The sequence below is a fragment of the Nylanderia fulva genome, unplaced genomic scaffold (genome assembly GCF_048542155.1).
Source record: "Nylanderia fulva isolate GAGA-0341 unplaced genomic scaffold, ASM4854215v1 Scaffold16, whole genome shotgun sequence".
Classification (NCBI taxonomy): domain Eukaryota; kingdom Metazoa; phylum Arthropoda; class Insecta; order Hymenoptera; family Formicidae; genus Nylanderia; species Nylanderia fulva.
Genome location: NW_028189835.1, coordinates 4,768,568 through 4,787,450, shown reverse-complemented (window position 1 = coordinate 4,787,450; position 18,883 = coordinate 4,768,568). Strand labels below are relative to the sequence as shown.

The 18,883-nt window shown below is 31.3% G+C and overlaps 3 protein-coding genes across 8 annotated transcripts; 1 reads left to right on the top strand and 2 right to left on the bottom strand.

Annotated features, from left to right (window-relative positions):
- Window positions 1–1,819: 1,819 nt before the first annotated feature.
- sip3 (septin interacting protein 3) lies at window positions 1,820–5,540 on the bottom strand. Its single transcript, XM_029314834.2, has 8 exons — window positions 4,988–5,540; window positions 4,802–4,894; window positions 4,560–4,712; window positions 4,124–4,414; window positions 3,832–4,046; window positions 3,507–3,730; window positions 3,034–3,415; window positions 1,820–2,926 (listed from the first exon to the last, which is right to left on the bottom strand). The coding sequence occupies exons 1-8, from the start codon at window positions 5,114–5,116 to the stop codon at window positions 2,599–2,601; spliced, it is 1,815 nt and encodes a 604-aa protein (XP_029170667.2). The 5' UTR covers window positions 5,117–5,540; the 3' UTR covers window positions 1,820–2,598.
- Window positions 5,541–5,699: 159 nt separating this feature from the next.
- Window positions 5,700–10,698, bottom strand: LOC114940261 (uncharacterized). Of its 5 annotated transcripts, XM_085480905.1 has the most exons (8): window positions 9,633–10,698; window positions 9,394–9,547; window positions 8,971–9,139; window positions 8,713–8,788; window positions 8,491–8,562; window positions 7,820–8,394; window positions 6,907–7,573; window positions 6,448–6,578 (listed from the first exon to the last, which is right to left on the bottom strand). In XM_085480905.1, the coding sequence occupies exons 1-8, from the start codon at window positions 10,326–10,328 to the stop codon at window positions 6,525–6,527; spliced, it is 2,463 nt and encodes an 820-aa protein (XP_085337031.1). In that variant the 5' UTR covers window positions 10,329–10,698; the 3' UTR covers window positions 6,448–6,524. The 5 variants fall into 5 exon arrangements, with proteins under 5 accessions (XP_085337028.1, XP_085337029.1, XP_085337030.1 ...); XM_085480902.1 differs by having other exon boundaries at window positions 5,700–7,573; window positions 9,633–10,697; XM_085480903.1 differs by having other exon boundaries at window positions 5,700–7,573; window positions 7,820–8,391; window positions 9,633–10,697.
- A 548-nt stretch (window positions 10,699–11,246) lies between these two features.
- LOC114940255 (TBC1 domain family member 14) lies at window positions 11,247–13,976 on the top strand. 2 transcript variants are annotated; one of them, XM_085480935.1, is made up of 2 exons: window positions 11,247–13,439; window positions 13,580–13,661. In XM_085480935.1, the coding sequence occupies exons 1-2, from the start codon at window positions 11,931–11,933 to the stop codon at window positions 13,598–13,600; spliced, it is 1,530 nt and encodes a 509-aa protein (XP_085337061.1). In that variant the 5' UTR covers window positions 11,247–11,930; the 3' UTR covers window positions 13,601–13,661. The 2 variants fall into 2 exon arrangements, with proteins under 2 accessions (XP_085337061.1, XP_029170657.2); XM_029314824.2 differs by having other exon boundaries at window positions 11,247–13,976.
- Window positions 13,977–18,883: the final 4,907 nt, after the last annotated feature.

Genomic DNA, 18,883 nt, shown 5'->3' with positions numbered 1-18,883 from the left:
CGTCATCGAGTCACCGATGGCCGCCGAGGACATATCTTTCTCGAGAAAAATTATACCGTATCTACCGAGCGATTGAGTCGCTTGCGACAGGGTGACAGAGTGTAGTCGCGTTTGTCGATTCTACGCGGATATCGATAACATGAGTCGGAGGAATCACTCTTTTTTTCATGATAATGATTTCGCGAAAGTCATGCTATGTCGAACGCGATATAGACGATACGTCAACACGAATAATATATTATTCTTGCCGATCTTGTTTTTATTTCCTTTTGCATGTTTTATTTGAGAACGTTTCCTTCTCTTTCACGTGCGAATAATATGCATTTTTTTCGGAATTCAAATGACAGATATTATCGTATGTGTCATAACCCAAAGATGACAGCTTGACAATATTGAAGACTCTGAATACATACATAAATAAAAGTTGATATAATCAATACTTCATCATATTCTTGAGATTCTGATATACGTGTATAAAATAATTAAAATTTTTGACATTTTTATATTATTTATATATATATATATATATTTAATATAAATTTATGAATTTAATAGGCAATATTTATATATTTTTTATTTTGACAATTCAATATATATATATATATATATATATATGCACGTGTCATTTTCATGTTTTTTTTTTAATTATCTTTCAAGTGTGCACAGTAATTTTAATAATTGTAAGATAAAACATGCGTATATTAACATGTAAATAAAATACTTGTAGCCTAATTTAAAAATAAGATATATATATATATATATATATATATATATATATATATATAATATATAGAAGACAGAACATATATATATATATATACACACACACACACACACATGATAAAATAAACCTGCTGCAAGCATGTGTATGTGTGCACACACATTAATTATATACATTACTTCATCCAAATATCGATATTTGATAAACAAATCATTTTTTTATCGAAAAACAAACGAATTAATTAAACGGATATTAAATGACGTAAGAAAATAGATATTAAAAGTGGCGTGATATATATTTACGAGTATTATATTATTAGATATAAATCAGTCAAATAAAAATTTGTTGAAAAGAATTTGTTTTATTCTAATATGCAACGAGTGTCCCGATGTGTCAAAATATGTGTTCTTTGTTTTGCAAAACTGAAAGCATACGTATTTTCTAGATGTTAAAATGAGGTTATAAATATATCTTTCGATTGATCAATAAGACTTGATGGACAAATCCTCGCCAGATGTAGTTTTCTTACAGCTTTAATTATTTTCACATTAATCACATTTCTTATTAGATCGATAGTTTTCTCACAAATATGTCAAATATAAAAATGTGATTTCAAGAGAGAGTGACATTTATCAATAATTACATTTACATGTTTATATATAGCAAGAAAGAAAAAGAACACATAATATATTAAATGTAAATAAATGGCAATTTTCTATGACAATGAATAATTTCTTTCTATTAATATCCACATTATTTTTATATACCTATATTTTTCATTTTGGCCATTCATAATCTAGTTATGAACATATAATTTAAAAATATAATTTTATTGGAACAATTTAAATTAAAATTATAATCATACTATAAAAGAGAAAAGTAATATCTTGTGGCAACTTTATTTTAATGTGTAGTTATATTTATCCTGTGTGCAATACTTTGAAATCTTATCTTTTATTCGAGAATTTATTTGTTAAAGACTGTTATTTATAGAAAAGAATTTTATATATATACTAAAATGATAGTTATTCAAATCAAGTTAAAGTTTATATCTCTGTTTTTCTTATATATATATCATTTTATAAGCAGATGTAAATATTTTTATAAAAAAGAGCTTATATATTAATAATAAATAAATTACATATAATAACTATTAGAAATTATTATTATAATTAGTGTTTTCTTGATATAATCATAAAAAGATAAGAGAGAAAAATTGCTTATTTACATAGTAATATTATATGATTATAACTGTACATAAGAGAGAAACTTCAATTCTATATATTAAAGCTTAGGGACGTAGGTACTCAAATACATATAATAGTATAGAATTAATTTCACAAATTTTCATAAGAAATTTTTTCATATAACACAAATTATAAAGTTTATAAATAAAGAACCAAGAAAATCTTTATAAGTATATATAGATAAATGTAAGAATATATAAACATATTTATGTAAATCTCCAAAATGTAATGCCAATCGAACTAATTTATCATACTTTTTATACATACTCTGATAATAGTTTATAAAAAGAAAGACAAAAGAATTGTCATTTCATTAAAAAATAATTCATGCGTTTATGAATGCTGATAACTTCAAATTATGATTTGAGTCTCGAGCTTTCAGTCTCAGTTATTACTAACTCCTGGATTTAACAATCGCTAGAGAATTCCTTATAATTATTTCTATCTGTCCTTAACCGATTGACTGGCTGATTCCAATATCATTCAACAAACTCTCATATCGATCACAAAATCCAAACTTTAGTTGTTACAATCCTCAATTATTGATTGTTCGTATTAATTGAGGCCGATAATTAACCAAGTTAAAGACTATTATGTTACATAATCTTTATCACACAATTTTATTTTTATTTATTCTGTTGGCGGAGGTGAAAATTTTTGTAATCTACGTCTGCGTAACATTTCTTGTTCATTCGAAGATTCTGTCTCAGTCCTAGGTGAATCTGATATATCAGCAGATTCATTAAATGTTGATACATCTTCCTTTGACGTACTTGGAAAAGAAGTATTTTCTTTCGACGTACTTGGAGTAGGACTGTTTTCCACTTTAATTTGAGAACTTTCGTCAGTGATCCCGGCGCTTGTATGCGCTGTATTACTTGTACTTGGTTTTGCCATTGTAGATGTATCTAATGTACTATCGATATTGCTTGTAGAACTGCTGTTGTGCACAGGAACGCTGAAGAAATATCACATTATTTATATATAAATTATTATATATAAATATATATATATATATATAAATTTATATTTTTAAAATGTAAATAATTTAAATTGCATACTCACTTAGCTGTAACAGCCACTGTTTGATATTGATTCATCATTGCATTGGCTGCATCCAATAAAAGTTGAATTCTTTGCAACGTTTGTATCCTGGCCTGAACAGCTTGCCGCAAATTACCTTCCATCGCTCGAAGCTCTTCTTCGCTTAATTCAGTTAAATTTGGTGGTGGTACAGGAATAGGTGGCAATGGCACTATTGCAGGAAATAGTGGCGGGAAAAGCGGTATATTTCCGGTAGGTGGTACATTTTGAGGCGGAGGCGTATTTCCAGCATTATTTTGAGACGGTTGCTGCTGCTGCTGCTGCTGCTGCTGTTGTTGTTGTTGTTCCGGCATTCCTGGAGCTGGTAATCCAGTCCAAAATACTGGGAAATGAAATGGTGGCCCTACACATTTTAAGTAACAGAAATTAGATTAAAAATGAATACTTGTTTTCATATCTAAAATTCGAGTCTAGCAAACGATATAAAATCATACCAATAGGAGGGTTGCCACCAGGTGCTTGTGGAGGTTGAGGAGGCGCCTGTGGTCCTGGCTGGGGAGGATTTTGTTGTCTAGGTGGTACATTGTTCGGTGTAGGTCGCAAAATATTCAACCGGCATGTCGGGCATGTCTGTTGACGTTGAAACCAAGAACGTAGACAAGCAGTATGGAAGATGTGATTACACGGCAACTTTTTACTGGCTGCAACCATTTCTTCTCTGTATCAATTTAATGCACACAATCATATTAGACATTAAAAATATAGATATAAAGACATTATATAGATAAGATAATAATTTTTACGTGTGAGAATATTTACCGGCATATTATACAGACGTTATCAGCAGCAGCTAATTCTTCAGTTGTTGCATCTGGATAAAGTGTATTCATATTCCTGATAGCCCTTCGTGACATTACAATATCATGAAATGCTTTTTTAAAGTCACGCATTGTATAATACATAGGACGCAATGCAAATAGAGGTAACGTGAATAACTTTATCATTAAAGTCACAAAGGCAACATAGAGGATAACCTGTAAGAGAAATAATTGTTTCAATTCGCGATATGTAATTATAAACATTTACAAAATTCTTGTATTAGATTAATTACCTTTAATAAGCCAATAATCAATTCTGTATACAACAGGAATACTGGCTTGTTATCCCATGGATTTTCACTTTGCAGATCAATAGTGTGTAATACATATTTTACAGTGATGTTAAAAACAACAGTCAGCAAAATTGCATATTCAAAACCAAATACAAGTTGTACAGAAGGTCCTTTAGTGGCCGTTGTATTATAAGCATAATGGATCATTGTTAAATTTATGGCAAACAAAAGTCCTAGTAAAGTAGCAACTCTGAGATGAAACAACCATGTTATTACTGGGCTTCTTTCCATCTAAACAAGACAAATTAATCAAATGTATGGTAAAATATAATTATAGACAATTACAAATAACTTTATCATATTCAATAAAAATCATACAAATATATTTCATGCACCATTGAATATTTCAAGTAAAACGATTTGAAATTTAACTCACATAATCAACCCGGTCCTCCACGAGCCAGTGAAATGACTTCAAGAACAGAAGGAGAGTAAATAACGCTATAAATTTAGGACTGAAATCATCCCTGAACACTGTAAACGCCAAGCATGTTTCCGTCACTGCATACCACACTTTCTCCACCAGATGCTGCAAAGCAAGAGTAAATTGCGTCATAATTATGCGAAAAACTCGGAGGACAGATGAAAAAAATTAAGAAAGGAATATGATGAATTTACCTCAAGCTCGGCAGCACGTAGGGTACCGAAAAAGATCTTTCGCAGGAAGGCGTTTATCATGAACGCGAGTATGAATCCTTGAGCGTAAATCACCTGAGCACAAAGCATATACATATGTATGACAATGAGCGCACGGCGGTCGCGTGGCAAGTCGGAAATGTCACGTTACGTTAAAAAAAAACTCACGGTCATGCTCGGATTGGATTTGGTTATGTGAACAACGGTCGGATAGAATTGTTTTCTTTGGTAGTACGCATTGCCGATAACAACGCACGTTAGCGCGGTGCTTATCAGCATTATTCCTGCCTCCCTCATTTTCGCGCTGAAGATGCTCGCCCTCTCGTCAGCCAGCGGAGTCGCGCTTATTCGAAGAAGAGAAAAATATAGCCTGACACTTGTCACACGGAGAATTTTACGACGGTTTCGCACCTCACAGCTGTACAGTAACCAACACGAGTTTTCAGTATTAAAACGTGGCGCTGATATCGTCGCGGTAATCTTCGATTATCCTAACCCCCCGCCGTTATATGTATACAAATATTATTTTGTTTCGAAGTACAACGCGGATATCTTCGATTTTTTTCTTTGTTTTTACATACGAAAACGTCGAGCAAACAATAGAATCGTATAATAATTCTTTACGATTTTATATAGCGTTTATTCTATTAATTATACTCCAGCGAGACGCGAAATGTCAACCATTAATTTGACAGTAAGCGAAGGCCAGGCGGTGCCACGTGATTGGTCATACGTCAAATGATTACATACTGCGTTGAACCACGTGGATAATGATGATTTTCGCTTTCATCAAAAAACGCTGTTGTATGGTATCGCAAATGTTTGAAAAAGAGCGGGAACATTACAAATTTTTTTAGAACTAAAAATAAAGGAATACATGTAAATAAAATTATGATTTAATTAATGCTATAGTATGAGTACATTCACAAATTAAATGTCAATTGTGATGATGTGTATATTACATGTTAATAAGCAATGATATATAAATATTGCAATGGATTTGAATTTGTCATGTGAATGTGCATGTAATTAGAACACATGTGAATAAAGGCAGTTTATACACAAAATGACTAGCCTCTTAAAAATATTTTAAATATTTTCATTTTTGTTTCCAAAGTCTTTAAAAAATAAATTATAGAGAAATATAAATCCATAAAAGCATCTCTTTATATATAAATCACAAGCCATATGACTTGTGATTTTAGCATTTTATTTTGTGGTTTTAAACATTTATGCATAATCTATTAATTTTATTTGTGACATTCTAATTCTTACTCTTATATCGACTTTTTTATTCTGTTAATACTAATATACTTAATATATTAGGAACACCACAAAACAGATATTTACTTATAAAAATATGTGTATAAAAATTATATAATTTCTTAAAATAAAACATATATATGAGATAACATGAATTTAACATATAATATTTATGATTATACTTTGTGCATCTATTATGTATGCATACTGAGAGCTTTTGTTTTCAAGATACTTTTAGGACTTTGACGTTTTGGAGTTCCTAATTGTGCTGTTGCTTTCAATGGTGTTCTACGTGTATCAACTGGAGGCCTCCGCACCAATTTAGAACTTTTCGGAGTCTTTACTGTTAAAGGTCGCTTAATATGCGGCGTTTTGTTAACATCTGATTTATATGGAGACATATTTGAATTAATCTCCAGTATTGTATTGATAGATTTCTTCGTCAATGGAGATACTCTTGCAGCAATATTTTCTTTTTGACGATTTTCCATATTATCTGTAACATTAATTCCTTTATCTTTAGTAAAAGTTTGTACAATTGGATCTTTATTTAAGAATTTCTGATTTTGTAATTCGAATTTTTGTGTAGAATGATAATTCTTATCCACTCGTTCTTGAAGTGGTTTTAATGTATCTATTATTTGTGTCTTGACTTGTGCTTTTGGAGATATTTTACTTTTCAAATCCTTATTCGATTGTTTTCGAGAAACTTCTGTCCTTTTATATGATTGCTTAAAATGTTCAGTGTTCATATCCATTTCTTTAGTATTCATATTCCGAGAATGTTTATTTACATTATTACCACACTGTTTTCTGTTTAATACCTTGGCAGAAACAAATTCCGATGTTTTTGTGGTGCATTCATCAAACAATTTCGCTTTGGCTAGCACCATACCAGCATTTTGCGTTCGAAGTTTTGCAACCGATGCCCTACCAGTTTGTGGAGTAGGTGTGTTTATTCGGGACGCTGATTGAAAATATTTATCTGCATCTTTCCAAGATATTTCTTTTGAGCCTTCAGAAACAATATTATCTCTTTGTAAATCATTATTTAAGGCTATGTTCTGATGACTATTGGTCTTTTTTAAGTCATCAATTTTCTTTTCAAAATAACACGAATTATCTACAAAGTCTTTTCCATGAAAAGATGATGCTCTACGCACATATGAGGTTGTACAATTATTCGTCAAATTTAAATCTTTAAATTCAGAAAGATTCAAATCATTATTTGAAGTTTTGTATTGCTCTGCTGAACGAGAAATTGCTGTATTCATCTGATTACGTAAATATGTTATTTCGTCTCTTGTATTGTTGGAAATAATTCCATTATATCTTTCTGTGGGATAGGACTGTTTCTCTAAGTATTCATTAGAAAATAAATTCGATTGTTTTTCGATGGGCTGAACATTTACTGATCCTTCAAGTTGAACATGATGCTGTAGGTTAAATTCTGGTGAAATATGCCATGATGCAGTTCGTCTAATACGTTTGCTATAAATAAAAAATAATTCATATAATTTAAATGTAATTAATTTACATAATATAATCAAATAATTCTTTTATATTACTCTTTTATATATTACTCTCTAATCAATTATTTTGTAAAATATTTAAATTTTTTCAATAAATATATATAGAAATAATTATAAAATTTTAGAATGTGTATAATGTAGTTATGACTATCATTTATTTAATACTGAAGAAAAATTATAAAAATTTGATATAATCTAAAAGTACCTTGCAATCTTCTCCTGTGAACGTCTTCTTAATGAACCAATTTTCCTTGCACTAGGAGATCTTATTATTTTATGTTCTCTTGATCTTCTAATTTTCAGTTCTTTACTCAATTTCTTTGCTAAATAATCACTCGTCAAAGTATCTTCGATACTAGCCTCTTCTAATGTTTTCTCATATGCTGTTTGTACTTTGTTTACAGAATGTGTAGACATATTATTTTCTTCATTATATATGCATCCAAATTCTTGAGAAATACGCGATTCGATTGCAGAAACTCGATTTTTTATTTCTTCGTATTCTTTCTTAGAGATCTTGACATAATCTTCGTCACACTGATCACTTGATAAAGATACTGTATCAGCATTGAGAAGAGTATTAAATTCTTCTGAATCAGTCTTTTCTTCAGGCATCAAACAAAGGTTATCACTTTCATCTGTAGCATCCAATTTTCTTGAATTTCTGCTTATATTCCACTGATCATCACTTTTGCAATGGCTTTCATTTATAAGTAAATTCTGCTCGCCATCATCTGATAAATCCACAGTGGCATCAGTAAACATATCATCGTACTCCTGCTGAAAATAATTATTTAATGGTTCATTATAATTCATTATATATGTTATTTCATTGTTATATTTATATATTTTATATATATTGAAAGTATTGCTTACCGAATTCCAATGTCTTTCACTACATGACTTGTAATTATTCATATATAAACCAGATAAATCATCAGCGTTCTTCTAAAAAGATTTTATCAAAATTATTGTTAAACAAACTATACAATGTTATTTACTTGAGTACAAATTTATAAATTTGTAAGAAATATATCTACTGATATTCAGTTTTAGTTAAACTTTTGATGTCAAATATAGAATCATATTTATACTTACTTGCTTATTCTTAGGTACAAATTTGTCCAAACTCAGTCTTAATTTTTTTGATTTATCCAACTTTTCAGCCATTCTTCTAAAACATGTACATGTTAAATTCTTGTAAAACATATATATATTAAATTTGTTTTATTTATATTTAATATTATTTTGAAAATAAAAAGTATATAAATAGATTATATAGATATTAAAATAATTGTACATATATATATATAAAAAAAAACAAATATAAGAACAATAAAATCAATCTTTTCATACTTTTTCTTTATATTCGGGGGATATTCTCTTTCAGCTACTTTTCGTTTTTTGGTAAATTTATTTGCAGGCATATTTGATAGGCCTGAATGTACAGCAGGATGTAGATGATTGATATTAGGTGTGTCATCTGTACCTTTTCCAACCATTTTCTTCAAACCATTAAACATTCCTATAGAACATGCCACACAAGGAATACAATATATTTAATAAATATAATAATAATATATTATCTCTTGTTATATGTATGCTATAATAATATATAAAAAAAGTATATATGAATTTATCAATTCTGTTAGTATTTTCTATCCAAATTATAATGTATATTTTATTAATCTTGTTAATCATTTAATTAAGCATTATTTTGATTAATGTTTAACATTATGTAAAAATGTTTTACACGTATACATATACATAATAGCTTACGTGTAAGGCTTCCACTACGATGCTTCTTCTTTTTAGAATTCCCATGTTCAAAGGAGTCCAACCCATTATCCGTGCTGCCGCTTGTTTCAGCAGAAATACTTTGCACAATATGAGGTGGTAAGATACCAATTTTTTCTGAGTTTTCAATGAGAATCTATAATAATAATCTCTTTATAAATAATGATACATCTATTTGTGTGCAATCTATCAGTATTCTTAAAAACATTCTATTATATTACCTTAATAATAGTTAAATGCATTTGCAATCTGTTCTGTACAGCTGACATGGATGTATCTTGCAACGGCATAATATTGGGTCCGACAACTTTTGCCAAATTTTCAATGCTCATCTTGTTTTGTTTCTCGTATATGGAAACTTTTTTCAAAAATTCCATGAAAAACGCTAGAGTGTTTAAATGATACGGAGGTAGCAGTGTACATGCTAACAGTATTGCTTGTACCCGATAACTCTTTAACAATGCACAGTGTACAAACAAGTCGTGATAAGTATATGGAATCAATGGTTCTGGCAAATCACGGAAGAAGCATTTCAAGGAATTAGCAACATCAATGGCGTAATTCTTTTCGCCTAAACTGCCACCGCCATCCAGACGAGATATCAATTCCTTCTGCCTGGCTTGAGAACCAGCTTTCCTGAAGAGGCCTTCCTGAGTGATATACTTTTCCAGGAACGTCGAGGCTTGAATCACAAATACAGGAACGTGTACTATGGCACCTGACGATAAATTCACAATGTCCAGAGGCTGATAAAACAAGGCAGTCTTGAAGATTCTCTTGGAGATGTTCTTGCAGGCCTCGGGTCGTTCGCTCTTAAGCATACTCTTCTTGAAGCGATATTTAACCCCGAGGCTTCTGAGATCGTTAGCGACAATATGATATACCTTTTCTTTGTGCAACACATCGTAGATCAACATTTTTGACACTTCAATGCGTAGAATTATATATGAATTCTGTGTTTTTTTCGTTCAGATATGAGAGAAATTCAAATTTATCTTATCATTCATATCTCTCAAACATCCGTTTTCGCTACATTCCCGGCCGGCCAATCACCGCCCGGCTTCCCGACAAGCAGAGTCACGCGAATTCTAGATGGTACATCGAGTGAGAAAATTCGGACTTTTAGCGCTAGCACAGAAATTCATCAACTCAGTGCTGCCACGTCGCAAAACGTAAATTTCCTTAATTCGTATACAGTGAATTGTCTTTCGATAATCAATTTTCCGGTCAAATTGTCAGCGCGCGAATAACAACACCCTCTCGTTCGAATGTCGCCGTGCGAATGACGAAGCTGTGGATGGGTGCGCACTTGCGCAGAACAGCGCGTAGGTGGAGTGGGGAGGGGAAAGAGTGGGGATAGAGCGAATGGGGGGAGGAGTGGGGAGAATGGAATGTGACGCGCAGATGGGGGAAAGGTCACAGCTAGTGGCGCAGTGGCGCAATTATTATTTTCATCATTCTGATTGTGTCGTAATTAAATCTTATTGTAATCATTTTAATTCGTACGTTCAATGTCCAATAAAAAAATTATGATTTAGATCCTAAAATATTGCTAGTTAAAGTTACTAAAAAGCAAACTCTTCTATTAGATAACGAAATTTATTGAAATTAATTAATGAAAATTAATGAAATTAATCAATTTTCTGAAGTGAGCTGCTAACAATAAAAGATAAAATTTGAATAAAAATTAGCGCTAATTTAAAATATATTATACATTCGCAGCTATTCGAAATTCAAATATGTGAATTCGACACTTCTCCCTGCTGCAGTGTTACCAATCCTTTTTTTAATCGAGTACGCGTCATATTAATAAAGGCATTATCGCAACGCAAAAATTGCATACAGCATCAGCTGTTCTCGCGACAAATGTCAAATCTTGTATCGCATTATTTAAAATAAAATACAAGATAATTATTTTATTCTTCGACGAAACCGCTCGAATTATATTTTTCTCTTCGGATAATTTCATGCATAGCAGCCTTTAATGCGCAGTGATGCACTCTTTGATCTCCCGATTCGCGACTAATTTCAAAGAGCGTGATTTTTCTGCTGCGGTTTGTGACTATATATATATATATATATATATATATATATATTTGATCCTCCTTCGTTCCAGCCTCGCGTCTCGCGTCCGATATTATTATCGGACGTTGTATTTTTAGACGCGACCGACGAGAATCTTATCCGTTGACGAATATAGAAGCCGAATTACGATTTGACGAGACCGGAGCGAGGATATATCACGATATGTGACGTGCGCGTGACAGTTGCCAGAGACCCGAGCTCGTCGCTCCGCTCGAGGACGTCCGCTGGATTGGAAATTGTCCAAGGAGTCGCAGTCGACATATCAACGAAACCGGACCGTCCATTTTCCATGCTGGCCCTTCGCAGACCCTTGACAATCGATAAGGAAGCATGCATGGATTCGTGAGTCTCGCGTCGAAGAAGTCGACGCGTCACCAGCTATACGTCACCTGGACTAGAGGCGACCTGGACGAAAGGTTAGGAGATCATCAGCCATGAAGAGTCCCGTAACGTCCCCGCGTTTGAATGGCACCACCGCACCGATTCCTGTCCCGTCCTCGGAGAGCCTCCTCCAGGTATCGGGGGAAAGCGCAGCGAAGTCACGCTACAACAATGCGGTCAACAATTTCCAAGTGGTGAAGGTCGCCGGACGCGAGTCCAGCTGCTACATAGCCAGTAACATCGCGCCCAAGATCGGTAAGCAGCAATTGGTATCGTTGAACGGGGACTCGGTGCGCTGCGACAGCGTGAACGTCGACGAGGCACTGGCCTGTGACGTCGCGCCTATTCCGGCGACGAAGACCAAGGCTCTGTGCGTGCACATCAGGGAGAACAAGTGGTACGACGCGGGTAATGTGGTCTCCGTAGGGGTAGCTGGAACCAGTCTGAATCATGCTCTGGAGAACATGTCCCTGGCTTACAATCCTTCGACGAAGCAGCTGTATTCCGTGGAGGAAACTAAAGCTCTCAACAATGCACAAATTGACTGTACCTCTCAGTACTTGGAGTCTCCGTGTAATGGTAAGGAACGATCTAGCAAACCTGAAATGGACAAATATACTAAACTCGAGAATGTCAGTGCTAACAGCAGTCCAAGGAATAGCCTGCCACGGTCGTGTAGTAGCACAGTGTCTTCCCTTAGCGAGATATCACCGTCAGGAAGCTTCCTGGGATCTGATGAGCAACACGTTGTGGAAAAAACCGACAAGGCACCTAAACGTTGGGGAATAAACTCACTTTTTACGAAGAATATGTTTTCATGGAAAAATCGAGATTCTCAACAGTCGACACCTACCAGTAGCCCGTCGAGAAATATCGACAAGGTAGGCGGTAGTACAGCTTTAATTCAACAACCGAGACCAGCAAATTTACCAGCTAAAAATGTCCTGGAAGAAGAACGTCATCGTAAGCAATACACTGCTATTTTAGAAGCTGCGAGGAAGAGGGAATTACGCGAAGAGAAGGAACGTAAACAACAACGAGAATATCAACTGAAAGAAGAGGAGAGATTAACCGAAGATTCTAATACGTGGAATGTGCATGTCTTACCTAAATTCGAAAGTGTTAAAAATATGAAAAAAGTGAGGGAGCTATGGTGGCGCGGTTTACCGCCGAGTGTACGTGGTAGGGTATGGAAATTAGCAATTTCAAATAATTTAAATATAACGCCGCATCTTTATAATCTTTGTTTAGACAGAGCGATGTCGAGCCCAAACAATGAATCGTTAGCTGCAATCAGATTAGATGTATCTCGTACCTTTCCTACCTTATGTGTCTTTCAAGAGGGTGGACCATTATCTAATAGTCTTCAGGGTATTTTGGCAGCGTATGCCGTTTACAGACCGGATGTAGGCTACGTGCAAGGAATGAGTTTTATTGGCGCTGTGCTATCGTTAAACATGGAGCCAGCAGACGCCTTTGCTTGTTTCGCGAATTTGCTAAATTATCCTTGTCACAGAGCCGCCTTTACATTGGACCAAAAAAGAATGGACACTTATTATAAGGTATATTCCAGTGCTCTTGCGCATAAGCTGCCAAAAATCTTTTCCCATTTCACTGTAGCTGGATTAAGTCCAGATTTATATCTATTAGATTGGTTATATACTATATATGCCAAAGCAATGCCTCTTGATGTTGCATGTAGAGTCTGGGATGTCTTTCTTAGAGATGGAGATGAGTTCCTCTTCAGAACAGCGCTGGGAGTATTGCACTTGTATCAGGAAGAATTGTTGAAAATGGACTTCGTACATGGTGCACAGTTTCTAACTAGATTGCCAGAGAATCTACAAGCGGAATCTTTATTTAATAGTATTAGTCAAATGTCTACTACTGTTGGAACGACAACATTTCAACAAATGTTGGTTCAATTTTCTGCGTAAGTATCAAGGTAGAACAAAATTTAATTATAATCTTTCTTATTGCGATAAGAAAATTTGAGTCTTTTGTGCAAAAACTTTTTATATAATTGTTATTTTTTATTGAAAATAATTAAAGATACAGTGTATAATTTATATAATTTTTGTATACATATTTTTATTACAGTACTATGTGATTTATATATTCGTTTCACCGAATATATATTTATAATTAAAATTTTATATATATAACTTGTTATATTAAAATAAATGTATATTAAATATTTGAAAGAAGTAATGATAAATGAAGACAAATAATATCTCTAATTTTAATGTATTTAAAGCTTTTTTTACAATTAAAGAAACATAATATAGAATATTACTAGAAGTTTTTGCACAAAAATAATCATAGATAATTTTATATATAAATAAATAGAAAAAACTTGTTATAGAAATGATATTTTCTGTATAAATAACGTAATTGATTGTTTTAATTAGTTATAGACGTGTTTCTTATAACAAGTGAAATTATGAAAAATGATCTGTAGACCACAGAAATATGCTCTATTGATAGATCTATACTCAGTTTGTATTCTTGTTTAAAACTTGTTGAAATGTGACAAGTTTTTTTATAAGTTTGTGAATATTTTCTGAGATATCTAGAAATTTTTTGAACAGAGACTACTGTTATTACTTTAAAAGTTTTGCTCAATTGTATATGTATTATTTTATTTGTTTTAATTCATATCACAAATTATTATTGAGAAGCTTATAATTTTTCATAATTTATAATAGTTAAACATTTGCAATACTGTTGATCTTGCTTCATATATCGACATGTAACATTACTGTATTGCTGCATTTCAGTTTTAACATATATTGATCTATTCCTTACGTATCTATTCTCAATTTACTTTGAAAACGATCTCTTCAAGACTGAAGGGAGATACATACTCGAATGCAAAAATATTATTCGATATACTCTGCTACAACACAGATATTGCTCTCATAAATATATGTAATCTCTCACACATGAATAGAATTAGATATGTCGAAATTGAAAGAGGATTCTCACTACAAAATATTCAATTGCTATTTTGAAATTCTGATATTCATGAGATAGTATGTATCACAATAAGTATCTAATAAAATAATCGAGATTGTGTGCCACATCAAATATATTTCGTACGAAAATTTTGATTAATATTGGCTTGTGTGAAGAAGCAAGGCTGAATAATGCAAACATAAATAAGATATTCCAAATAAATTAATGAATGTTTTAATGAGAGATCTTTTGTGCAATTTCTTATAAATGTTACATTTACTGTATATTGCTAAAAATTGCTTACATAATAATACTTTTATTTTCTAAAACACATACATATGTATAATAAATTGAGAATTTTATTTTAAACAATTTTGCATATTTTTCAAAACTAAATTGATGTTTGCATTATCTTGCATTTTTTACATCATGGATAAGGTGCTAAGTATGAGATTATTACAATGAAAGCGTGTGATAAAATATTTACAATATACAACGGAGGTTTTTTTACTAATTTACACATTTTAAAATAATATATGATCTTTCTATTTTTGTTATTATTGTTGGCAATTATGATAATATTCAGTTTCAAATAGCAAAATCCTATCATGTCCCGTCTTTTGAGTGGCCTTCATAACGAAGATAGGATACATTCAAGGTTTAAGAATGTATGAGCTATATATAATTATCGAACTGTATTCTAAGAGAGTAATCTCAAAAATGTATTTTCATACAATTTAACTGCAATAAGCTTATTGTATGTGCTTGTTACGTACCATCCTGTTTAATACGGATGAATGAAAAGACTCTTGTTTAATGTGGATGAATGAAAGGTTCTTAATACTGGAACAAATGTAATATCATCGATCAATCACAATCTCAAGATTGCTATCCATATTTCAGAATGACAGTCACAAGTACAATGCAATAGCTTTGCATATATAGCATGGCTTGAAAGCTTGAAGTTATGCAGAAATATAGACTATCACCATTTCTATCGATATAAAAGTATATTCAAATACGTATATCTCTTTTATAATGGGCAAGATATAGCAGAATGACGAAGCTAGAAACATACATACATTTGTGGAAAATTAGTCACTGAGATGCAAATAATGTGAGATAATTGTCATATTAAATTCTTTCATTTAAGTATACAAGACAGGATTATCTAAAATGATGATTGCATCGTGTATGACTTATAATTGTATGTTTATAGCTGTGCGTTTTTATTTATATTATGAGATAATTTGCGTAATCAATGTGAAACTAGTGAGTGCTTCTCATTGTCAGTAAGAGATATGTTTTATATGAAATATATGATTTATGAATCTCAAGATGTGAATAATGGAGTCTCGAGTTGAAACATGAGTCACAAGTGAACTCATGAATGTAATATACATATATCTAGTTTTTAATCGACAATACTCTCATTCCATCCATTATTCCAAATTACTAATATTTAGCGATCATGAACAATATATAATGTATAAGTTCATATATATGTATATAAAAAGCACAAATGAATAAGATGTTAGCCTAGAATACACACACACACACACACACAATGAATAATACATTATTTTGAAACTTTAAACATCTATATATATATTACATCTCACATCAGAACCAGTCTACAGAAACAGTTGCACTGTGTACATACTTGTGTACCACAGAATTTCATTTTCCATCAGAAAGAAACTATTAATGTTCCAGTGATATATTTTGAGCAGTAACTATTTATCATTTATTGTAAAATGAGATTTTTAGTTTAATAGGTTTTAACTTTTGTGATATAAAATTATATTTTATGTTGAGCTTTTTTTCTGTTATTAAAATTTTTATATATTATAAATTAAAATACTTAAAAATATAATCTATATATATATATATATATATATATATATATATATATATATTCTATATATTTATATATATCACATTTTTTTTAAACCTTATATGATATGAGGAATTGTAACAATCTGCAAATTTTATTTAAAAAATTCTAATATGTATATGAAATTTTAATTTTTTTCTATTTCTTTTTTATTATAATAATTTTGTTCGTATCTTTAGTATAATAAGTTACAATTATATCATTATTATTTAAGTAACTATGTGAAGCGTATCTTTTGTATATTATTGTCAATATCTTTCCGTTTTAAACATAATGTAATATTTTTGTGGAATAATTGACGATGATGTGCCAATTGTATTATAGATGTAATGAACGAAAAGATCATTTAAAAGAAATATCCATTTATTCTCTACAAGTATAAATGGATTGCCAAGTAATTGTCAGCACCGTCACAGTTATTAGTATACTGTGGCACCGTACTATATTGAATTAGCTATTGGCTAATGTAACCAGTAATAATACAATTGTCTAACTCTTTGTCGTAGATATGGTAATGAAATTTCGAAATGCGAACAACAAATGCGATATTTAATTAGCATCCAAAGGATAAAACGAAATAAAGCGCGAGAATCTCATTTGTGCGCCTTAAATAACCGACTCAATAATCATATTGTAACTATAGATGCGACTTGCTACGAACAAAAATGTATGTATGTATGTATAATTAGGTAATTAAGTGCACACACATGGTGTATGCTTGTCCATGTATTGATTGCATTAAAATATTTATAGGTATATCTACTCTTTTTAAAGGCTATATGAAGAAGATACATTTAGAAAATATTCTTCTTGTTGTTTTGAGCGTAATAGTTATATTAAACATGATGTATTTCAACGTAAAAGATTTTTTTTTTTTATATAAATTATATAATGTAATGATATATATAATTATATGTATGTAATATATATTATATATATGTAATTATTTTTGAAGAGTAGATCTTATGAAATCTAATTTTATACAAAAATATCACTTCTATAAACAATATTTTTGTAGATATACCTATGTGTATTTTAAGCTTTTAAATTTCCTCCATGTAAAGTTGAAGATACGACGCCTAAGACATATGATAAACTAAAATTGTGTAAATGCAAATGTTAAAAATCTGTGCACAAACAACCATGCATGCACTATGTGACACTTCTGTGTTCCTTGTCGTTAGTGCCTCGATAGAGGAACTCATTGTATATTTTATACGCGTTTTATCGTGTACATTTACCTTAAGTGCAATATTGTAATATATATTTTTTAAAGAATCGATCCCGTATTTATTTTGTCAGATATAAATCTATGAGCAAACATGTAAAGTATACATAGAGACGTTAGCAAATTAGGAAAAAATATCTTCATATTTTTTAATACGAAATTGAAGAAAGAATACATTTTGCTCTGAAAAGATATGAAAGAAAATATACAATAACACTAGTTTACTTTAAGAATTTTCAGTATTTCGTGGACGATATCACAATGCACGACGACGTCTCTAATTATGCTTTTTATTAAACGAAATTTTACAATACTGCGAGAACTATATTGAACTTATATGTACATAAAATACACGTGCTTGCTTCCTAATTTAATCGAAAGAATCAACGATATTTATCGCAATAGTATAACGACCATTTTTATATCATATACTGGACGATCAACGAGATCTGAAAAAGAACATATTAATTAATACACATCTAAGGAATATTGTAAATGACGCCAGCAACATATCTCTATGGATGACTTTTTTCGTATATAAATAAAGACTATGCTGCATGACATCGATTTCCAGAATTCTTTATATCTTTAGTGAAAATCATTATATATATTCACACGTAATAATACATTATAATTAAATTCCGAATTTATATTATATTTGTATTTATACACATGATAACGTTAATTAACATTGTAATAATTTAATTTAATCTTTATGTTTTTTAAATACTATTATTTCGACCGTGCATTTAATGATTTTAATATTATTTGTAATATCGTAAAAGTCGTGCTGTAATTCAATGATTTCAAACATTTTTCTAGTCTTTATTTAAATATTTCTAATGTAAACATTTTTAAAACGCGCGCGCCACTTGATCCTTTAGATTATCTGTCTTTGTTCAGTTTCAGGCGAGCAACAAGGA